At 50.0% G+C, this 22,663-nt stretch overlaps 9 protein-coding genes across 9 annotated transcripts; 5 read left to right on the forward strand and 4 right to left on the reverse strand.

Annotated features, from left to right (window-relative positions):
• Positions 1-453: 453 nt before the first annotated feature.
• On the forward strand, positions 454-1,084 carry PFICI_13650 (uncharacterized protein; the record flags this gene model as incomplete). Its single annotated transcript, XM_007842231.1, has 3 exons — positions 454-483; positions 541-774; positions 830-1,084. The coding sequence occupies 3 exons, from the start codon at positions 454-456 to the stop codon at positions 1,082-1,084; spliced, it is 519 nt and encodes a 172-aa protein (XP_007840422.1).
• A 1,308-nt stretch (positions 1,085-2,392) lies between these two features.
• Positions 2,393-3,778, reverse strand: PFICI_13651 (uncharacterized protein; the record flags this gene model as incomplete). Its single annotated transcript, XM_007842232.1, has 2 exons — positions 2,393-3,209; positions 3,279-3,778. 2 exons carry the CDS (start codon positions 3,776-3,778, stop codon positions 2,393-2,395), a joined length of 1,317 nt encoding a protein of 438 aa, XP_007840423.1.
• Positions 3,779-4,425: 647 nt separating this feature from the next.
• PFICI_13652 (uncharacterized protein) lies at positions 4,426-5,177 on the reverse strand (the record flags this gene model as incomplete). The annotated part of the gene is made up of 3 exons (XM_007842233.1): positions 4,426-4,698; positions 4,763-4,922; positions 4,978-5,177. The coding sequence occupies 3 exons, from the start codon at positions 5,175-5,177 to the stop codon at positions 4,426-4,428; spliced, it is 633 nt and encodes a 210-aa protein (XP_007840424.1).
• An 840-nt stretch (positions 5,178-6,017) lies between these two features.
• On the forward strand, positions 6,018-6,977 carry PFICI_13653 (uncharacterized protein; the record flags this gene model as incomplete). The annotated part of the gene is made up of 2 exons (XM_007842234.1): positions 6,018-6,452; positions 6,654-6,977. The coding sequence occupies 2 exons, from the start codon at positions 6,018-6,020 to the stop codon at positions 6,975-6,977; spliced, it is 759 nt and encodes a 252-aa protein (XP_007840425.1).
• A 931-nt stretch (positions 6,978-7,908) lies between these two features.
• On the forward strand, positions 7,909-8,437 carry PFICI_13654 (uncharacterized protein; the record flags this gene model as incomplete). Its single annotated transcript, XM_007842235.1, has 2 exons — positions 7,909-7,941; positions 8,057-8,437. 2 exons carry the CDS (start codon positions 7,909-7,911, stop codon positions 8,435-8,437), a joined length of 414 nt encoding a protein of 137 aa, XP_007840426.1.
• An 88-nt stretch (positions 8,438-8,525) lies between these two features.
• On the reverse strand, positions 8,526-10,766 carry PFICI_13655 (uncharacterized protein; the record flags this gene model as incomplete). The annotated part of the gene is made up of 5 exons (XM_007842236.1): positions 8,526-8,932; positions 8,995-9,181; positions 9,240-10,222; positions 10,277-10,530; positions 10,594-10,766. The coding sequence occupies 5 exons, from the start codon at positions 10,764-10,766 to the stop codon at positions 8,526-8,528; spliced, it is 2,004 nt and encodes a 667-aa protein (XP_007840427.1).
• An 812-nt stretch (positions 10,767-11,578) lies between these two features.
• PFICI_13656 (uncharacterized protein) lies at positions 11,579-12,634 on the forward strand (the record flags this gene model as incomplete). The annotated part of the gene is made up of 2 exons (XM_007842237.1): positions 11,579-11,616; positions 11,665-12,634. The coding sequence occupies 2 exons, from the start codon at positions 11,579-11,581 to the stop codon at positions 12,632-12,634; spliced, it is 1,008 nt and encodes a 335-aa protein (XP_007840428.1).
• Positions 12,635-13,435: 801 nt separating this feature from the next.
• PFICI_13657 (uncharacterized protein) lies at positions 13,436-13,948 on the forward strand (the record flags this gene model as incomplete). The annotated part of the gene is made up of 1 exon (XM_007842238.1): positions 13,436-13,948. The coding sequence occupies one exon, from the start codon at positions 13,436-13,438 to the stop codon at positions 13,946-13,948; it is 513 nt and encodes a 170-aa protein (XP_007840429.1).
• A 915-nt stretch (positions 13,949-14,863) lies between these two features.
• Positions 14,864-17,961, reverse strand: PFICI_13658 (uncharacterized protein; the record flags this gene model as incomplete). Its single annotated transcript, XM_007842239.1, has 9 exons — positions 14,864-15,134; positions 15,190-15,650; positions 15,706-16,259; positions 16,315-16,596; positions 16,649-16,999; positions 17,050-17,582; positions 17,646-17,652; positions 17,726-17,770; positions 17,856-17,961. The coding sequence occupies 9 exons, from the start codon at positions 17,959-17,961 to the stop codon at positions 14,864-14,866; spliced, it is 2,610 nt and encodes an 869-aa protein (XP_007840430.1).
• Between the last annotated feature and the right edge of the window lie 4,702 nt (positions 17,962-22,663).

Here is a 22,663-nt window from a genome sequence, read left to right on the forward strand (position 1 = left end):
TCCTCTCCTCTGCGCGCCCACTGCCTGTCACAATCTGACAATTTCTTCAGCTTCAACAACCACAAACCATTCCGAAACTATTGAGAACTTCACGCAACCAGTAAGCTACTCCACACGCGTTGAATTTCATTGCATCCATTCATCACTCACAAGTCATCAGAAATGCCTGTCTACGTGCACGAGTGGATGCATTACAGGGAGAATCGACCCTGCAAGCTCATCAAATGGACCAGAAAGGACCGCCTCATCTTTGTCAGGGGCTTTCCGATTGGTGCCTACCGGGCTTAAATCGATCAACTGTTTGCCCAGAGGAACGTTGCATCATGTGCTCTCATTTGGCCGAAGCAGGCCGAGACTGATCGCTTCAACCATCACTGCCACATTCGGTTCAGTTATTGTACAGAAGCTGCCGCAGCCACAACAGCCTTGGACAAAGTCAACTTCAAAGGCAGGATGTTGCATGCCGAGCCAGCACGCGATTATGTCAGTACACCATGAAAAATGTTGGATTCTTGTGCTAACAGCAATTAAAATTTGCAGTCAAGAAACGCTGGTGCGAACAGCTCGTCCTCTGCAAGCAATGCAGGTGCTGCTATTCGACCCGCAGCCAGCACAGTTACACAGGAGTCGATTACCACAGCTCAGACTTTGAGTGACGCCCTTGACGCGAAGAGTACGACCGATGCTCATGCTACAGAGCAAGAATCTCTCGTCATGAGACCTATTGTCCGCCTGCCACCAAGTGCTCCGGCTTGTGCCCCTGGCAGCACCTCGGTAAGTCCAACATCATTGGGATAATTTTATTGCTTCTAACAAAATTGAACTGCAGATAACCTATCACGACACAGCAGTGTCTAGTGGGGTGCAAGCACCTATCGCCCCCTCACCAACCGCCCAAGCAGTCAACCACCCTGATCCCGAGGTCGTGACAATTCCTTTGTCTCAACCAACAATGTCCTTGGAGATTAAGGTATCAGAAGCTGCTATTACAGCTTTTGAGGAGCTGCCAAAGATGTGGCATCGCTCCTGGGCATACCGTCCGGACGAGCCGGACGCCTACGAGGAGGCAGTCTGCCACGGTTGAAGAGGCCTTTCCACATACCAGGTGTGTCGTGGTCCAGTCCGATGAGATCGAGACACCTAGCGGCCACTGGCTGGGGCACAATATGGGAAGGTACCACGGGTGTAGTACTCTCGAATCTTTTCAGCGGCAACGACTTGTCTGTCCCTCTCGGCTCTCAGTTGTTTGACAGGGATTGTCACGACGGCTGCCCACAAGTTCAAGCAGTATAGTCGGGGATTTCCCGTGTTGCTTCGCACTGTTCCCTGAGGCACTTCAGGCAATTAGGGGAAACTGATCCGGGCAGGGACAAAATCGCCCAGCGTCAGAATTGTCGCTTCTTGTTACGCCCGTACTGGGCAATGGTCTCGTAGGCTCCAAAAGTCGTGGTCTCCCATCTTCTCCCGACAATACGGCCATTTTCATCAACAGGTCCGAAGCGATCTGAGTGCCTCTGCCCGCGGTAGTCAAGTCGCAAAATACCATAGCTGATCTCTCATAACCCATAGCTCATGCCCACGCCATCGCACATTGCCAAATACCACGATCATCATCAGAGCAGTTGGCTGAACATTTGGCCCATCATGCCCCGGTGACGCACGACCTCGGGTTTTCGGAGTCCCATGTACTGGCCAAGTTGGGTTGTTTCAACCCGGTGGTCTCGTTGGTCGACATTCTGGCGGTACCAGGAGCCAGCGTGATCAAAGCCGCCAGTCAACATTGGTCAGTGAGACGGCGCAATGCTGGTTGTACCAATGCGAATACCGTATCATTGATTTTGCATGATTTGTAGTTTATGCCTGCCCAAGAACCCCAGCACCAATGACGTCTCTCTCTCGTGACTGCCCTACGGAGCGAAGGACAGGCCTCACAAGGAGCCACGACAGCAGGAAGTGAGCTTGATTGGAGGCTACTCGGACAATGTTAGAGAAGGTACAAATAACATCAATTATAACGTGGTTTCTTGGCATTACCGGCACCGTCCAAACAAAACTGTACAGAGAGCGTCAAGGCGCGTTGCTGTAGATGAAGTCCTTACGCATCAGTGTTCACTTGAGGTGTGCGATAATTTCTATACACCATGGCGTTTTGTCGCTTGTGATCAAGTGCATCCATTCATTCACAAGAGAATATCGAGAATTTTACAATTTCTCATGAGAACTGCACCGTTGTGACTGCACCAAAGAGCAAGAAACAAGAAATGCATCAACATCTTTACAGAAACTCTACATACTGCACACCTAGGTACACATGATGTAGCTACTGAAGAGGTTGCCCCTGTGCACTCGGATTTGCTTCGTCGATTTAGCCTCCTGCACAAGAGATTGGTCTTTACTGCGGTTTCTCAGCCCCTACATCGCGTCTCTTCTCCGCTTCAATCCTTCCTCTGGCTCTGGCAAGCGATTCTTGCATGATGGCCACTTTTGGCTGACCATGTGCATCTTTCAGTACGTTCTCTTCAGCAAAGTATGGCATATCCGCGATCCACTCTGGTTCAATGCGAGTGCAGGTGACAAGGTATAGTCTATTCGACATGGCGAGTGTCGAACAAACCACCAACTCATGTTGCCCTCCTACTAGGGCGCTCTCGGGCGAAATCAGGCCATTGTGTCTTTGAGCAGTCTTGTAAGTATCTTCGCCTTTGACTCTGATAGCTGAGTTGAGGAATAGTCCTGCAGCCAATGCCTTGCGAATATTGGTGGCATACTCAGGGTCGTCAAACTTGGCTGCCGGAAACTTTCCTTGTAGGAGGTACTGAAGGTTTCCACCTAACTGCTCATGAATCTTGGCAGCTTCACGAAGAGTCTTGTTGGAAAGACCATGTCTCTCACTCCAGATTGCCGTGACATGATTCTCGTGGGCGTTATCCACTCGGCACCATGCATGGTAGGCGTTAAGAAGGGCAAGGTGGTCGGAAACTGGGTGACCAAAGTTGGGACGTCCGATCAAGTCGGCAGCGTATCGATGACTGTGCGGACGAAGAAAAATTGAGCCTTGTGTACTCGAGAGAGCGGCCAGTGAGATCGTCTCCTGAGCACATCCGAACTTCATGCCCTGGAGAATTGTATAGAACCAAGCCGGGTCAACGGGACATTTTGCAGCCTGTTTGCCTTGCCCTGTGATCTTGGCATTCTTGTCTAGGAAACCCCTATATTACACGAGGAAATATCAGTACGATGCATGAGCGACACAAGGAAATGCTTATATAGGCACTCACATCCATTTGAGATCACTGATGGCACGTAGTAGAGCTTCTGGGGCAGGTTTGTCAAGCCAATCAAAAGACCAAACATCGTGAAACCCACATGTTTGAACCTGGAGGATGGCGGTTCTCATGTCCGCGCGCAATATGGCTGGCACAGTGCTTGGCTGGAGACTTGTGAACATGTCTTGCGTATACAGACGATAGCAAACGCCGGGGCGAGTGCGGCCAGCCCTGCCCTTTCGTTGGTTCGCGCTGGCTTGACTGATCGCTGTACGTTGAAGCACATTGGCGCGGAGCTGAGGACTGAACATCATGTCATTTGCAAGGCCACAATCAATGACGTAGACGATACCGTCTATCGTGAGACTTGTCTCTGCAATGTTGGTAGCAGCCACCCACTTCCGTCCAGATGTGGATGCAAAGACTTCCCTCTGGCGTTCCGGTGACAGATTCCCGTACAACGGCAATACGGTCATGGCCCCACGCTTGAACCTGATGAGCTCGCTTGCCATGAATCTGGCAAATCAAACTTTGTCACCTTCTTGCAGTAATGAAGATATATGGTCTGGAACTCACATAAGAATATCGCCAGGACCTTCTTTTGCGTCGATTACGGAGCACCAGAGGCCAAATTGTTGAAAAACCCCGATTTTGCCCTTATACGCTCACCTCACCGTGGCTATAACAAAAAAATCATAATGAATTATAACATTAAAAGAGATAAGAAATAATAAATAAATAAAAAGAAATATTTTTTCTTTTTTTCTTTCTTTTCTTTCTTTTCTTTCTTTTCTTTCTTTTCTTTCTTTTCTTTCTTTTCTTTCTTTTCTCATATTACACTTTTTTCTCTTTTAATTTCGTATTCTCTTATTTTTATACCTTTTTATTTTTTTATTAAACCTTAAAAAAAGGGGGGAAGGGCAATATGGAGTGGATTTTTACTGCTATGCACAGGGTGATCTCATCCAAATCTTGGTTTTTCAACAGTTTGCCCTCTGGGCATCCGTAGTCGATATGCTCGACCAAGCTGGCCGAAGTGTGAAGATAGGATGGGGTTGCCCCCTCTATGGTCTCTCCTGAGTGACCCGTTTGTGAAGGGAGATAGTACTCCTTGACGTGGTGTGCATTGCCGGAGATATAGAGCATCGGGGCCACCTCTTCACCGCCAAAAAGATTTCTGGAATCTTTGGGCGTCCAAAGTGGCGGACATAATAACTACTGAGAGATCGTCTCGGTCGCTGATAGCACGCTTGAGTAGGGCCAGCAAGATGTCGGTCGGAATTGTTCTCTCATGCGCCTCATCGATGATGATGCAGCAATACTTGGAGAATAGAGGATCGGCCATGGCACCTGCGAGCAGCTTTCCGTCGGTCATGTAACCCAGACGGGTCTCTTTGCTGCCTTTGACATCGAATCGAACATTGTATCCCACCTGTAGAACTGAATCAGTATCATCCAATGAAGAAAAATCAAAGTGAAACTATGCAGTTACTAACCTGGGCTCCCAGCTCTACATCCAGCTCCTCGGCAACCCTCGTGGCGACGCTGGTGGCTGCAAGGCGGCGAGGTTGAGTGCAGGCAACCATCTTGCCCGACGCAAATTCATCGAACAGAATGAACTGGGTACTTTGCGTGGTCTTCCCCGAGCCAGTATCGCTGAAACATCCACGTTAGCTTGATTGGGGCTCTCGCGACCAAGCTGAGATCTTACCTGGTCAGGATTATGACACGAGATCGCTGGTAGAGCTCAAGGAAGCGGGATCGGTTGGCAGAAACAGGCAGTCTTCTTCTCTGCTTCAAAAGCTCACGAAATCGAGCGCTGTAGGGCTTGTTCGTCAAGAAATTATTATTGCCATCCTCGAGGGCAGTGGCTTGCTCCGCCGTGGTCTGATTTCGCCTTAACTGGTCCATTTCTGAGAGCTGCCCAAGCTGCGTGGTGTACAGAGGATCTGTAATGTGTATTCTGATGCGCATCCGTGACTGATAGAGTACTGAAAATGAAGGGTGACAAGAGAAGAAAAGGTTTGTGGCAAGATTGAGCGTTTGCACGACTGTTGCAGTCAAAGAAAAAAGACAGAGGTGCGTGGCGGGCGAAGGTGCTATCAGTGATTACTCCATTTGATCAATCGAGCAGATGGGTCATTCCAACGGACAAGCTGGTATTAAGACGTTTGTACAGGAATGTTTTGGACAGCTTGACACGTACCTAGACAGATAGGAAGTCGAATAATCACTGAGATCAGATTGGCATAATCATGTTCAAAAAATCCTCAAGCCTGGCGCTTTTTTGACTGACCCGTTTGGTTCTACGAGGTTGCGGAGCAGTTTAACCCTCTCATCCCCCCCTTCTCTGCCTTCTCTACTTCCCACGATCCGATAAAACACCAAAAGCTTCAAATCGTCCACCACGCACATGTCGAAGCATTGCATGATGATTTTAGTATCAATTCAGGCACTGTATTTCTCTCACTGACAGGAGCGAAAGAGACAGCCCATTCCCTGCCCCATCGCCAGCCCCAGTACCCTACCAGCGCCGCTACTGTGCAATCAGCAGCCACTCCAGATACCCTCGGTTCAACAGTCACTCCATATCAACAATCAGTACCTGGGGAGACCGAGGCAGCTCATGCTGCCGTTTTCGACTTTACAAACATACCGCAAATCTGGCAAGATCCGTGGGTCTATAATCCAGAGAAGCCTACTGCTCATGTAGAAGCAGTTTACCAATCTCTCCGAGGTTGGAACAGCACCATGGAAGAGGTTTTCCCTAAAACCAGATACATCTTGGCTCAGCCTGATGAAACTGGAACAGGCTCAAAGCTGCATGCATGCCAGTGCCCTGCTGCACCTGCAGTAACAGGCGTCGGCCCTTTCGCGCCTGGAGTCAATGATGACTGCCAAGGAGTCCATATCAATGTAGTCAGAACGGATCCGGCCAATGGCACAACCGTGTCGAAAACCATTCCTCTGGATGATGTTGAAAAGTGGAAGTCCGAAGGATGGAATATTTGGTACTATCCAAGCCGTCCATGCAATAAAGACAAGAACGGTGTGGATCCCCGCCCGATCTCAGCTCCTGAGGACATCATTCACCAAGACAAGCCACATAGGGACACAATGAAGCTCTTTCATACCGGATCTTCCTTTGACGATCTATCCTTTGAGTCAAGAGGCGACAACAAGGCGGTTTAGGCACCAGGAGAACTCATGGGTCAAGATGCTCAGTCCTCGGCCTCGCTTTCCTTTGCACCTGCCAGAATGCTGCCCTCGCCCAGCTCCATAACAGATTCTCGAACCACCACTCATGACGCATTCGTTGAGAAACATCGTTGTCCTTATGGAGTTGGCATGGGATGGGGGGACTACGACATGTACACTGATTGGCAGAACGCCGGCCGTCAGATCACGAAAGACATGATCCCAAAGAAGAATTGGAACTTGGGAAGAGAACCTGTTACGCTTTGGTGCCCTGAGAATCCCACCTCGACCATATATCTCCCTCCAATGAACGAGTCTAGTCAGAATGCTGCAGGCGGTGAGGAAGAGATTGAGACAGCCACCAAGAGGTCTCTTTGGGACAGATTCAATCCTTCAGAAGCTCACCTGAGCCGTTTCCAATCAATTGGCTATGGTCTCGGTGGCCAAGTTCCTCTCGGTGGTCGTGGAGGTCGAGGAGGTCGTGGCAGCGGGTTCATAAGCCGTTTCGGATAGTCGATGCCCGACAGTGGGCAACCACTCGTGATGATACCGAAGAGTGGGCAACCACTGAATTATGTTAATATTTCATAGTGGGCAACCACTTTGACGATATTTCATAGTGGGCAATCACTCCGTCGATATCGTAGTGAGAATGGGAAGGTTGACATATCTGCATGGTATTTGCAAGTTTTGTGTTTGTGTTTTTATCTGCATGGGGGCAACCTCCTTTCCTACTTGCTTATACGCTGCATTTCAGGTAGAAAAAGAGGACCTCACTCACACGAATGCATTGCTATTCGCCTTTGACCCCCTGAACATCTTCAGCTAAGTGAACTTGATAGTGCAAGGTAATAATAAAAAGTCAAGACAATTTGATTGACAAAGTTTCGGTACTCGAGACACCCAAAGGTAAGCACTGACGACTGAATGAGCGTGAGGTTGGTTTTCCTGGCTTGCTCTGGTTCATATGTTCTGATATTGCCGTTCTTGTTTTGCTTACACGCAGCATAGATAATGATTGGAAGCTCCCATTGCCTATTGTATCAGCGTTGACAAAATAAACATTTTCATGTAAGTCCACTTTGGCTTAACTTTGATAAATGCAAACAACTCATCAGTCGTGGCCAGCCGCCGGTAGAATTCAATTCATCGCTCAATTGTCCTGCGAAATTCTAGACTGAGATATCTGCAACGGTACCTTCCTTTGTTTCCCTACCACCAGCGTAAGCATTCAAGTGAAGTTGTGGCGTATGCTAGAAATCTTTTTCAAACCTAGCAACAAACTGCCACTGCGGAATCTTTGCACTGCCACCACTTCATTCAAAGGCGCTACATTGCCAATTCTTTCGTCTTTGTAACCATCATTTACCTGTTCCTTCTCTTCAACGCGCCGCAACCTTCTCTTCCAACATAAGTCATCTCTGAGCCAATCTCCATCATCGCGATGGATGACAGAGGCAAGAACTCCGATCGCGAGGTAAGCACAGCCTATCTTTTTCCCTAAAGACAATTTTGCAATAGGCTTCCCAGACTATTCACTCCTCGAACCGCATCTCTATTCTCTAGAATTATAATTGACTCATATCTTGTAGGAGCGCGACAATCGCAGCGTAGAGGAGCGGTTCTACAGCATGTCATTTAAACAGCTGGTCGAGACATTGCGTTCCGATTTAGATCCGGAAAGCATGGCTTTTGTCAGGCGGCTCTTCATCGGAGGTGGAGAGCCTCGAGAGCAACTCAGGGATAGGGACCCGGCATTCATGAGATGGGTTGACCGTCTCCGTCGGGAGGGATCAGCTGGCAGATCTGACGAGGAGGGCACACCGGCCTCTGGCAGTAAAAGCCCTGCAGATAGGGGAGGCCAATCTTGCAAGGAGGAGGCTGATGAGCACTCGGTCCGCGCACCCAGCACCAAAGATACTGGAGCAAAGGAGCGTCCCACAAGCGAGCAGAAGGAGGGTCATGGAAAGTAGGAGCTGCAAACTCATCCAGAGTCGGGGTGTTCATGCTCTCAAAGGTTCCAATCTGCCTAAGAAGTCATTGAGGTGTACTAGGTACAACTCATATCAATGCCGCGAATTCAGTCTCTGAATCAAGCTGATCAGCCAAACCCATCATGTCTTGTGATGACAGTGTACCCAAGCAGTCCATGAAGAACAAATCCCAACCAGGCTCGTGCAGCCCATGGCCATCATCACCCAACTGTGTGTCAACTTCATTTCCATGTTCCGTAGTCTTCTCGGATTGAGCTCCTGGCTTTAGTGAAGACAGAGTTCGTTCCAGCTGCCGGAGTTCCTCCAGACGCAAGGGTGCCAGTATGCTCCCCCTGGCCACCATGTGGTCAAACGCAATCTGTGCATTGACATTCCAACCTTCGTCCAAGATCAAGTCGGGAGCCACGAATGAAATTAGCTGCAAGATGAAGGCAGAAGAAAAGGCATCTTCGACCTGGAAAGGGAGAAATCCTTCTGTGGTATCTAGGTCAGTTTTGCATCCCGGCTATTGTTGCATTAAATCTGGTATATCGTACCTAGTAGCTCCTCTTCGGCAAGCAACCTTAGTGTGCGCAATGTGGTTTGAGCTGAATCAAGACATGCTTGGAGAAGAGACGTGACTGCTGGAGATAGAGAGATTGCTTCCGTGATTTGCCTTTGTCGGCGGTCAAGACACAGATTCAGAGCGCACATGACCAGCGGTCGGGTTGACAGCACAACACACTGAGCCAGATCAGCTATCAAGAAAAAGGTCATTCTTTTGGGCCTCTCGAAAACCTACATGGTGGTGTCCCAATATTAACCTCAACGCTTTTCTCGATGCAAGGCTGTTGGGTCCATGAAGACGGCTGTCTACCCGCATATCCTCGAGCATGATCGCTAGATTTCGGAGTATTTTCTGGACATTACTCACCAGGGAGTCTGCAGCGGCCGGCTCAACACTGTACACGGTATCCATTATCTGTGCTCTGAGGCGAGAAAGCTGCACGTGGAGCTTCAACATGGAAGGGTCTGCAGCATTTTCCGCCTCGGCTGGTAGTTTTGCTGTAATATCCTCGTCACGGATGGAACTGGGCGCACCAAACAAGGCAGAGAACTCTCTTTCCAGCACGTACACGGTCCAAAACACCGCGCTACATCGCTGGGAATGCTCACGTTCTACTTCTTCGCGCATTTCGCGATGCATACCTTCTACGAGACAGAGCCTCAGCGCCTGCCCAATCACTTGGAACGCGCCAACCCTCATGTCTAGGGACTGAAGGTATATGGCTGCCAGTGCGAGTAATTGAATCCCTTCAATCGTATCCGCTGGCAGGATGGATATGCTTGGTAGAAGCCCCATGGCTCTTTGCGCATACTGATAGCCAGACGGGCCATGGTGCCCCCGCGTGCATGCAAAAGCCTTTCCGAAAGCTATTATCAAAAGATATGTAGCATACCAGTAGCGACACTGTCTGGCTTTTAATTGAGGGTCCGCATAGAGTTCATTGAGCTGTCGAAGAAAATTGCTTTCGTCAATAAGACACATGAGGTTGCCGCCCAAATAGAACTTGGCCGTGTTGTATAGAAAAAGAGCGTAATCAAGAGGGGGCAGATTCGAGACATCTGGACATTTATCCCGCGGCAGAGAAGCCCAGTCCATATGAAAGGCGGTGCCGTCAAAATTCCACGGGACTGGTGGGCAATCGGCCTCGTGGATCCTCTGTCTGATCAAGGCAAAGACTCGTCGACAGAATGACCACGACGATGAAGGTCCCATGTACCCTGTGCCGTCATGTTTAGTGTGTGTACATAGAAACTATATGATGAGAAACTCACAGTAACGACCAGCTGCCTTGGGAAAGGTGAGATCATAGTCGACCAAAGGGTTTTGTCGAAATCCAGGTTCGGTTACAGCAGAATCTTGAGCGTTATTCAATGCAGTCTCGCCAACATTCCTGCGTCCTGTGGAATCAGTTGGACCATGAGTTGGCGAGAGACTCTCTGTCTGACTCTGCCGTCCATCTGCGCCAGAAGTGGGAACATTTTTAGTATTGACAATGGTACTTCGGCGCTCTAATTCACGAAGATAACTGAAGAGTTTCAGTCAATGTGACGAATACAAGGCTAGATCCAGAGGGGATATCCAGTCTCACCGTTCAGGAACAGCGACTCGCTTCTCTTCAATGGCGAAAACACATTGATGTTTCGAGCTTCGAGCACATCGCTCGCACGGCTGCGTACCGGAGCATTTCACTTTCAAGGCCCGACACCGATTACACGCCTTTGACGTCTTTTTCGAGACTCCCGAATTTCTGAGTGTCGGCATGAGGACTGAATCTGCTCAAAGTGTCACTTGTCACGGCTTTTGATCGGAAGACGCCTCCGACCATCTGATAGCGCAATTTTGCTTGCGTGCTTCTTCTGCCTCGGGCGAAATCCCCTGCAAAGACGCCAGCGCCACTAAAAATCATAGCGCCTAATTCTCTGCCGTAGGTGCCAAGTCACGCCTAAAAGCCTCCCGTCCTTCAATGTTGTCCCACTAAACACACCAAGTACAATGTAGTTGCCTACTAGGTACATATGATAATATAAATGTAAAAGCCTTTATTCAAACAAAAGTCAAAATTACCTCAGTTGCCATGGATTTCAACCTTGATATGGCGCATTGTAAAAGATAGACACTGTGATTCAAACGATGAAGTCAATATAGTGACTTGGCTCGGTGGATTGGTGCTGGTGTGCAGTTCCTGAGGCCTTAGGCCTTGACCGAGGTGCATCAATCAGGGTCTTTGGGCGCAGGTCAATGGAACACAAGGCACACTCAACTGGTTCCAGGGCCTAAATGTTAGTATGCTACTACATCTTGCAATTCAAGAGATTTCTTAAGGTGAACATAGAATAGAGTGAAGTTGCATATGAGGTCTTTGAAAGATGGCCGGTTTCCGGAATATATGGTCGGGTCTTGTGTCCGATGCTCTCCAGTCCGCTAAAAAGTATCGGATCAGCCCGCCGACTCTGGGACAAACAGCAAAACGAGTCAACACTGGCTGGGACCGTCAGTTGACCAAATAAAGCTGGGAGGTATGAGTCTCCCATGACTACGGGTATACAATTTCCTTTTGAATTTAAATCTTCAAAATGGTGTCGGACAAAGTCGCACGCGCGATCCAGTCAAGGTAAGGCCCCTGATCAGCAGATATGATTCTCACTAACACGCTGGACAGGATTACTACCATCAGGTCAGGACGTCATAATCTGGCAAGAGGCTATACGGGGTTGCTCATGAAGCGGCAATCATCGTCCCAATCTGCAGCAAGTTCGGCGGCCGCAGCGGCTCCAGCAGACAATCCAATCGTCATGCGAGTCACGAATTTCAAGGAGACGGAGGCGTCCAGGCCCGATTTCGACCACAGCAAAACGCCCATTACCGTTACCAAGTCGCCCGATCCGAGTTGGAGTTACGGTGATGGAGCCCGTGGAAGGGACCCAGCGACCCGAGATACTGCAGCACATATTGAAGTCGACCCCTATGCCCCCGACCGGTCCATGGTGAGCAACTACCGTCTTCTAGTCTCGGGGATCGCGCCGAGGCCCATAGGCTTCATCAGCACAAAGTCAGCCGACGGCAAGAGCGAAAATCTGGCCCCGTTCAGCTACTTTCAGGTCATTGACCACGACCCGCCAATGTTTATTGTCGGCTTCTCATCGCGGCCCGGGCCGCCCAAGGACACGTATCGCAACCTGAGCGAGACGGGCGAGTGCGTCATCAACACGGTCTCCGAGGACATGATTGAGGCCGTCAACGCGACTTCCATCGATGCTCCGTACGGGGTGTCGGAGTGGGACTTGTCCGGACTCACAAAGGCGCCGACTACCACGGTGGCGCCCGCAAGAGTGCAGGAATCCGTCTTCTCGATAGAGGGCAAGGTGGTTGACGTCAACGAGTTCAAGGACCATGCCAAGGACGGCAAGAGTGTTGCGGCTCTGGTACTTATCAAGGCAACAAGGTTTTGGGTGCGCTCAGACGCTTCCAATGCCGACTATAGTCATATTGACCTCGACAAACTGAGACCTATCGCACAGCTCGGTGGGATGGCTTATGGCCGGATCACAAGCACATTCGATCGCCCGAGACCGCGGTGGAACGATGAAGTGCCCAAGAGCGAGCTTTTGCGCAAATTGGGAGCGGTATGAAACGAATCCTGATCAGGTCTAAACAGCATTCATGTGTAGAATTATAATTGTGGACCGATAGATCTCGATAGAATAGACATTTCCCCTGCGTAGTCACGGTTGTAACTGCGCGTTCGTCATGGAGGCATTATATTCGCAGTAGACATGTTCATGCAGATATTAAATAAAGAAGACAAGACAACCGACCTTTCATTCCAATTCCGGACCGTAGTCGCAATGTACGGGCATATTCCTTCAACGTGGTATAATCTGATCTCAGTCCACGAATATACCAGCTTCGACTGAGCTGGGCCAACGGTCTATTTTCCAGCAAAGCCTCTCTTCGTAGATCTATCGAAACGCTTTCAAAATTGTGAGCAGCCTTTGGAATATTGTCGTGGCTAACTTTTCATGTTGAAACTTTCATCGTTGCTTCACATCTTGCCCAAGATCAACCCGTATGTGGGGCACGAAAGTAGCTGCTGGCTGAGACAACGGACTCTAATTCAACTTCGTGTTTATTTATATTCATTAGCTTCATTGGCCAGCACAAGTCAACTAGTCGTCTAGACTAGATAACCCCACAAGAAGTCCATGTTCGGAGTTGATAGTCTGCTCAATTACACAAGTACGAGCGAATCGAGCGTGGCAAACGCGGTATTGATATATACTTATTGACTTGATGAATCACTGTCTCTTCTTTCAGTCCTATCATTCTGTTCTATTCTATAGTTCTTGGTGTCTATTCCCACATTTCATCTTTTACCAAATTAATTTGATTCAAACCTGTAGTTTGGTCACACAAGCCAAAAATTGCCCACCATGTCTACTACCACAACGACTTCAGCAGCCGCGGCTAATACCTGCACGGCCAACATCTACGACACACCAGTCCAGGACGCCGTCTGCGCCATGCCGTACGGCGGCAACCACACCGACATCATGGCCGCCTGCTGCAAATCAGCGGATGTAATTTCCTACTATGACAACTGCGGCCTGTACTGCCAGGCTCAAGACCAGAGCGTACAAGACCTCCGGGACTGCCTCTTTGATCAGGGCGCCGGCTGGACCAGCGTCTTTTGCAGCGGCAACCTGACGGCCACGGCCACGGTGACGGATTCGGTATTGCCCACCAGCGCCGGCGCCAGTATCGTCGCGAGCGGGACTGGTGGCGGCAGCAGAAAGACGGGTTCTAGCTCTAGCTCTAGCTCAAGCTCGACTTCGTCTGGCAATGCTGCGCCTCGGGGAGCATCCGATTACACTCTTAGTACCTTGGGACTCACACTCGGTGCTCTACTATTCTCCGCTACTGCCCTTGGAGCTTTTGCGGTATGACATTGACTCAAGTCCTCATAAGACTCGGACACCGTTGAAGGATGGCGACGGGTCCATGAATAAGGGGCAAGATGTATAGTACTCTCTACAGTATTCGTGTTGCTAGACACAATTAGATTTACCAACGACCGGATAGACGGAGGCCCAGTTCACCAAGAATCAAGACAATGCAACAAATGGCCACACGCAGAACAGTTCATAAATGAAGCGACCAAGATCTTGCAAACAGCCCCCAGGGCTTTGTATATCCTTAATACCTATATGCTGGTTCCAAGTCTTTCATGCACCATTGATCAACAAGCAACCCATTCTTTGGCAAGCCCCAAAAACAAGCAAATGGTATACTGTAATAATACATCGGCAACCTCACCAAGGAGTTGCTTAGTACAAATATCATCCGTAAATGATAGAACTGATGAGTCAGATTGATTTTAAAATCTGACCCCAACGCCAGACTCGAAAAAGAACTCGCGGAACGCGGCACAGCAGCCCGCGGCCGAGAGGGAATACTTCTTATCAAAATTGATCGCTCACTTTTGATTATGCAAATATGCCCTCCGCCGCTCTGGATCTGTACAAGTCGTATCGATCGTAACCCAATCAGTCCATTGAAAATTTTATTTTGCCTGGCCGGAACATGTGCTTGTTGTACAAAAAAAAGGCAGTGTATATATGTATCATCCGAAATTGAAAGGGGGAAAAAAAGAAAAAGGTCTGACAGGCCAGAGGCGGGAAAAAAAAAAAAAACGTAGAATTTCAGTTTGCTTCTGCAAGTTGGCAGAAGAGATCGCGTATTCGTGGAATCGTTACGTCGTGGATCGGCTCATCGATATACATGGTAGTCATCGCATCATCATGGCGCCATATGCCCCCTGCGGTTCATGGCGAACCACGGACTTTGGCCATGAAGGCATCTCATCGAGCATCCCAATGCCTCTTGAGACCACCCTCGTATACACTGGCCACAGACTCCTGCCACATGGCGGGAGTTACAAATGACTGCACCGGAGCTGCCGAGTATTGCTGAGGGGGCATTGGCTGACCGGATGGGAGAGCGGCGTTTGCACTCTGAAGAGCCTGGATGGATGGGACTTCCGGGGTACCTGAAGATGGAGGAACACTTAGGGAATTGGACTGAGGGGGCACTGAGGTTGGCTGGGGCGTACCAAATGTGGAGTTCCACTGACTGGAGTTGTCTATTAGCAAAAGGTTAAAAGAGCTGAAACCACACGTCGACTTACTCAAAAATCCGTGACGGGTTCCAGGTTGGTGGTTCGGCCATTGAAATTCCATGTGGCAGTGAGGGAGCCTGGGAATTCTGGCCGGATGCCATCATGACGAGCGACTGTATAGCAGGAGAAGAGTCACTCTTGTTGTCCACAGGACCAGCTGAAATGGGCGGAGTTATGGGGTGACTGGTATAACTGACTTGGTCCACTGAGCTTGTCCGCAGCATCGGAGGCTTAATGTTAACCCGGGGCGGTGTGCTGTGGCTGTGCGCAGGGCTGCCATATGGGAAACTGGGCTTTAGGACAAACGGCTTCCTCAGGTCGGCAGAAAAGGCCTCCCGGACGGCATCAATCTGCTTGACCATCTCCGGCATTGGCCAGGATCCCATAGTCTTTTCCAAGATACGCATGTGCCGTGTAAAGTAGTCCCTGGCATCCACGTTCAAATCCGGATCCGGAGACGTCAAGGCAACCTAGAAATTTGTTAGTGATGAGAAACTCGAGGCGGAATACATAAGAGAACCGTACAAGATAGAGCGGGATACACGTCAGGATTGCATAGATGGTGAAACTAATGCCACGCTGCATGCATTGCAATCCGCTCAGTCCAAAAGACTGCAACATGGCCTCCTCCAATCGACACAACAACTTTGCGGATGAAAGGCAGAGGATCATGTGAGATTTCCATTGCCCGTCCTGGCTATTGGGGTCCAGGAAGTTGAGTTGTGGGCGATGGAGCATAAGAACAGACAGGTAATAATACGAGTGCAAGTTCCCGATGAAATGAGAAGGAAGCCACGGAGGGGAGCCATCCGGAGGAAAGGTGACCGAAAGGTCAGCGGGTAGATCACTTAGCCATGAGTTCATAGAAGGGTTGAGCTGCACGAATTCTGGGTCGAGGCCCCAGTCCTTTCTCCTCTTGATTCTGCCGTAGACGTTGTTCATCCGCCTGACGCTACGCACTACGCGGGCAAAGTAGGTGAAGTTGCGCGTAACGTGATACTCGGCATCGTCACCACCTGGCATGGGCCGGGGAACACTAAAGTCCAAAGATTCCAAATCGACCGAAAGATCGTGGCGACCTAGTCAAGAACTGTTAGTTGGGTTATAATAAACTATTCAGGAAGGATTTCGTACCTTGGGGACTACCAATCATCAGCTCACAGATGAAAATAGTCTGCCAGATACGGGTCTTGGTCAGGCAGTCAGCAGCGCTAGAGCCGCAGGACTTGCCAGCCTGGTGATCTTCATAGTGTTCATCGAGGCCGAGATCCTTGCCCATGGTGACACAGTTGACAATAGACGTCCATGACCGGAAATAATATCCCTTCTTGGGTGAAGCTTCGCGGGCCTTCAGAATGATGAGGAGCGCCTGTAGCGTGCTCAACCTTGGCACGTCCATGAATGCGTCGGCATGTTCTAACAGAGAGTTAGCATCTTCTTCATCCAAGACCTGTTTGCGTGGGCTTACTCGTAGCCAGTGCAATCCATTGTTGACCCAGAGCCGGCTCATCAGCGAGGCGACCGGCAACGGCAAAAATAGCTTCAAGGATTAGCGGGGAGATGGACTCTCGGTTCGTGTGCCACTGCTGGTAGAACTGAGCCTTGTTGAGGACAGGCACATAGGGATGCACGTTTGCAAAGTACAAGTCGAAATAATGCAGAATGGTTTCCTCATCGGGCATCAACTCCGGTGGGATGCGGATCTTGGAGCCGGGCATGGAACTCATGGGTAACGAAACCTTGAATTCATCGGCATCTTCGGTGACCGGCTCATCGTCATCGACATTCCTCACAGCAAGTCCCTTGTCAAGATACGGCGCTTTAGGTTTTGTTAGCACAATACGAGTCCCGAAAATGCAATCGGCTTACCAGTTCCCTTCTCGTCCATCTTGAGAGAGCCAAGTAGATCAGCAAGATCACTGTTCTGGTAATGTTCCTGCGTGGTGTATGACTCGGGCGAGGATTCCGAGTGCGGTGGTGCGTGATGATGCTGCATTGGCGGCGTAGGAAAGACGCTGGCAGGTGCGTATGACTGATCGAGGACGCCTACAGGAGGAATTGTAGTGTAGTGCATGCTGTGCTGACCTGGTTGGGGAGCTGGATATGGCACAGCCTGGTAGACATTATGGCTCTCGGCATATGGTCCTGGGGCCGCATACATTCCTGCCTTTGGCTGCCCACCCATCATAGACTGCGAAGACATTTGCCTAAAATCATCAGGCATTGGACCTGTCTCGTAATCGGCGCGCGGCGTCTCGTAGGGCTGAGAATCAGCCGAGCCATCGTATTGACCATTCGGCCTCACGCAGTGCAGCTTCAGGCGAATGCAGGCAGAGCAGGGCCATGTGTTTGTCGTGGCAGCGTCGCATTTGATCTTCCTTCTCCTGCACCCCTCACATGCTCTGAAACTATCGTGTTAGTACAGCAATATATCCAGCTGCTGTTATATCCATGGAAATTCGTACCTCATGACTATGCAAGGAGAAATTCCAATTAGCCGTGACTTTCAAGACAAGGGTGCGGGGGCTCAGCACTCGAGACGTACCTTTCAATCGCTTATGCCGGTTGTGCTCATCCACGAATACATAATCTATAATTGACCAACATTAGAACCATATCCCCACAAGTAATCGTGCAAACGGGGACCACGTCTCGTTGGAAGGTTTGGAACGCACTCTTCTGAGTCTCGCGCGGTTGTTGGTACTGCTGCGGCGCATATGCAAATTGGCCGAGGTGCGAGTTCTGAGGCAACAGCCTCCGTACGGACGGATCGTTCGACATGGCGGCGGCGGTTCTCAAATGTCCCACAGGTCACGAGGCCCTCTCTTGTCCCCTAGCAAAACAAGCCGACTGCCCAGTATCCCTCTTTCTCATGCAACACGGGGTGACGGTAGCGAAAGTAAAGCGGCGTCCGGAAGGGTCCCCAATGAGTTGTGGTTTTCGCTTAAAATGGCCGTCGCCTTCGTCTTTGTCTTGGTCGGAAAATAATATTTTTTCTATTCTGAAGCGACAGTGTCGAAAGGGTGGAAGGTGTGAAAAAAAATAAAAGCAAAAGATCGAGAAGAGGTCGTTTGGGGATAATAGCAGCAGGAGTTCGGCGGTTGTGCACTAAGTTTAGCAGAAGTTCGCAGGTTGGAGGGGGGAGCCGAGCGGACGTCAGAACCGGAATGGCTGATCCTGGTGCCCTTATTTGGTAGAGAGGAGCCGACGTTTAGGTCGATTGAGGGGATAACGGTGCCTTATTATCAAAAAGAGCCAGAGGATGGGGGAGTCGAGTAGCGCTAGTGTAGCTGACAAGGGGGGGCTAAGATGGGCCAGGGTTGTCCTGGCTGGGCTTGGCGCTGGCTGGTCGTTCTTTTCTCATCAAGTCACAAATGTTAACCCGCTGCTCATCAGGCCTAGCAATATGCGGTGGAGCCACAAACCAGTAATGTATGTATGATTGTACTGTTAGATTCAGAATCCACCCAGCCTTCTTTCTGTTCCCCTTCACAAAGACGTTGGCGGGCTAATGATGTGGAAGAGTCCAACGGGTAGCGTGATGTAGAAATGGGCACTAGAGCGACACCTTTTCGGCGTTGTCGAAAGTGCTTGTTTCTCGTCTCTCTTTTTTTTTTCCCCCAGTCACTACTAGAGAATGTAGTAGAAGCGAACGAACGCTACACGCTTAGTAGCTTGTGGCGTTGCAATAACAAAGGCCCCGACTGGACAAGACGAGAAGGTGATTGCCGAGAGGGACAAAAAGCCACCCCCGACCTAGAAGAACCCAAGAAGCGGGAGGAATCGAGTATGGTGGATAGGATAAGGTAGGATACCAGCAACAGCTACTTTACCTAGCCAGGTAGCGTCAAAAAGGTCGTCGTCTAATGTAGTCTTCTTCAGAAAGAGAGAAAGAAGAAGTCAGTAACTGTATAGTATAGTATGTTCCCGCCCAGTATGATCCCAGTGCTGGTTGAGGAAGTCCGAAAGAGATAAAGAGTATTCACAAGACTAAAAGAGGGTTATCAACGAGCGTGTACAATATGGTAAGCAGCAACAGCTGAGCCGGGAAAGACAGGCTACTGAAGATCCTTACGGAATTGGCAGCTGCTGAACAAACGTGGACCCTGGAAAGGTTGGAAGGGGGAGCGAGAACGAAATAAGTTGGGTAGCTGCTGGTGATAGCTGACAACAATTAATGGCCGGTTTGGTTCTCTTTTAATATCTAGCCCTGCTGTTATCATCCCCCGTCTTCCCACAGCTTCAATCTGCTGCGCCTATCGATGATCAATAATAGAGGGCAAAAAAAGGCCACACACAACTTCTTAATTAACTGTCTGCGGTTTTGAGCTCAGACTTCTGCAAGTCTTGTCGTCGACCCATGTACGATTTGACACTGCACAGCGTCCAGGCATAAAGTTGCGTGGATCGTTAATACCTCTGTTATAGAGTGAAACGGCCCATATGAAGATCAGGGTTGCCGCGCTGAATAGAAAAGACTTGAATCTCTCACCCTTCTCCTGCACTTGACTGAAGAGGACTAGCTGTGGGATTTATCAAGACATGGACGTACACAGACACACACAGGCATAAAATAAAAGTGTACAAATGGAGAAGTACGTACTCTTTTTTCCCACAACGACGCCCGCCCGCGCAGCCAAGAAATCAAGCAAGCATCGTATTGTGGGGAGAGAGGATGGCTCGTCGCGTGGACGCCAGGACGCTGCGTGATGCCCGGGGGGTGGTTAGGAGGCAGCAAGCACAGAAGCTGCAAGTAGTAAATCTAGGTAAAGTATTCTAGGTACACTACGCAGCGGTACCTGTCTGTCCCACGCCCTGCAGCACCGCACCGCACGCCGCATATATCACCCCTCATGTACATGCTATCGCTGACATTGGATGCCTTTTCTGTGCCACTTGAATCATGAGCGGAGTCCCAGGGGGGAGGGGAGTGGAGGGGGTGGTTGACGAGAGAGAGAGAGTGGGATGCCAGTGTGGAGGCATCTGCAATCTGAACCTCGCGTCGAGATCATGGTCCCCCGTTGAAAGGCCCCTCTCACCAGCATGAAAAGAGGATAGAGATGGCAAGAGAGTCCTTGACGCCACAGTAACTTTAGTAGCAAGTCTGGAGCCCTGGCAGCAGATGTGAGAAGAGAACCACACACGTCTTGGAGGGCGGTACCTAGATGACCGCATCCAATCCCGCACGAGAAAGAAAGATCCTGGTTGCACCTCGCTCGCCGCAATTCTGTAGCGAGCCTTGACGTGTAATCCGTTTTTTTGTCTCTCCTCTGGGCTCTCTCTTGAGGGTAAAATATCGTACGCGCCGACACCGCACAGTAAATAAGGTAAGTTCCTCTCTCAGTGCCAGGGGTGTCAATCAAGCTTGAATCACGACCGGGTGTCTAGGGAGCCATGATCACGGATCCCGATGACACTGATGACTGACAGCGGCCGTCCCATCCATATTGCGAATATCCAGTTTTCCAGCTGGGACAGCGGCTTACCGTATGTCACAATTTATCTTGTTTTTTCGACCTACATATTCATCTACCTACCTGCCTGCTACCTTAGGCGGCGAGCTATATAAGTAGATATAGTTCAAGGAAGGCTACCTATTGCCCTATCTACCGAGTAAAGTTTATAGTGACTTAGTTGCCTTGCCGCTTCCAATGTCAACTATTTTGCGCCGTCGTTCGGCCTTCCCATCACTGCCGTGATAATGTTCTACTCACATTCTACGGCCAGCTCAGCGTCGACCTAGTCTCACTCTAGTTGCGCCCATAATCACAGACAATGGCCATTCTGCGCTACCTATGTACAGTAGGGAAAAGCCCATGGGCATTTTGGAAACAGTTCCAGTCTTTTTTTGGTGTCTTTCAGGGGCCGCCCATTTGCCTAGCGCGTATTTGACTTTCACTTGACTGGAGCACAATGGGTCGGGAGTTCAAACTATCCGCTCGGCACCTCTGTAGGCTGCTGGACCCTCAAAGGGTGACAAAGCAGGGTCAGCCCAAAAAAAAAATGGCATTTGGTCCATGACGAGCATTTTGCGGGCTGGAACTCCCCCAGCTCCCTCCCCTCTAGACCGCCACCCGGCAGTCGTATAGCGGCATCCTTTTCATCAGCAGCAATGATGAATGTAGATCAGCTAGCTGTTTCGCATCAAATGCCAGTCTTGGCCTTTACGATGATCGAGCCTCGCCCTCAGCAGCGGCTTCCAGCATCCGAGGCTCAGAAGATCGAGGAGCGAGCGAGAGTGTCGAGACCCGAGTATGATTTAACGCGTATAGGTAAGTGGTAGGTAGGTTACGTAGGATAGCGTAAAAAGAGCCGCTGGGCTCTGGGAGATGGAGGGGGCCGGCAATGACCGCTTGATGTTTTCGTGTGATACCTCGAGGTTTAAGTGGGCTCATCATATGGCCCGTATGGCCCATATGGCGTAGGTATGGTCAACCAAGCCAAGACCACGTTTGATATTCACTGGGACCACTTGGGAGCTGAAAAAAAAAAATAGTAATCTTCTGCCAGATCTATTTATTTATTCCTTAATTATGCACTAAAATGTGATCGCTCTGGGGATCGCCAGACTCAAATCTTTCTTGTAAGTAGTTTGAACGCTTTTAGCGGTCTGCATGTTGGCGAAAGCGAGCAGATCGTCAGTATACGAGCTTGAAAGGAGATTTCGCTCGAGTTCTAATGTTGGATGAGCATTGGGCGCAATCCACTCCAAGAGGACTCTGTCGTGGAGACAAGGCCACTTCACCTACTCGTCTTATTTTACCACTAGTACATACGTTGTCTGCGCTGAACCAACAACTCGCACTACGGTTGAGGCGGCGTGAGAGTTAGAACACTCAAGCGTCGTTTGTGTGGAGGAGGGGAGATGGTGACTTGATGGTCTGCTTTTGCGCTTCCGCGAGATCCCGTTCCTGACCCAGCAGCTCTCTCTCACACACCAAGAACACCTGGGCAGGTGCTTAGGCAAATTCCTTCTTCCTTCCCGAACCACCATTCCGTCATTCCATGTAAGTACCTCGGTAGGTTCTGGGTTAGTTGGCTATCTACTAGCTTCTAGATTCGAAGCTCGACATGTTTAACCTCAAGATCGTGATTCCACTGGCCTGGCCTTTCTGCTCTTTTTGTTGCTTTTGTGTTTCCGGAGGGGCGTTCTTCCCACGTCGCACGCGGCCGGCAATGGTAATGTATTCCCTACATAGGACTCTCCCACAACCTTACCCTTACGGACCCGGGCCCCAGTTGCCAGCCAAAAATTCCCAACGAGATGGACATGGTTCCCGGCGGGCTGGTCTGCTGAGCCCAAACCCATGGCCCACGGGGAATGGGCCCCCTTACCAACCGGACAGCTCAAGAATTGGCCTGTGCGGGCTCGATCCAAAGTCGTGGAATCGCAAGATGAGATGAGAAAAATCAAAAATATCAAGAGCCAACAAAATGTCGCAAGGCTCCCCCAGGCTCCTAAGCTCACAGGCCCAGAGCTCGG

This window comes from Pestalotiopsis fici (genome assembly GCF_000516985.1).
Source record: "Pestalotiopsis fici W106-1 unplaced genomic scaffold PFICI_Scf_11, whole genome shotgun sequence".
In the NCBI taxonomy this organism is placed as follows: domain Eukaryota; kingdom Fungi; phylum Ascomycota; class Sordariomycetes; order Amphisphaeriales; family Sporocadaceae; genus Pestalotiopsis; species Pestalotiopsis fici.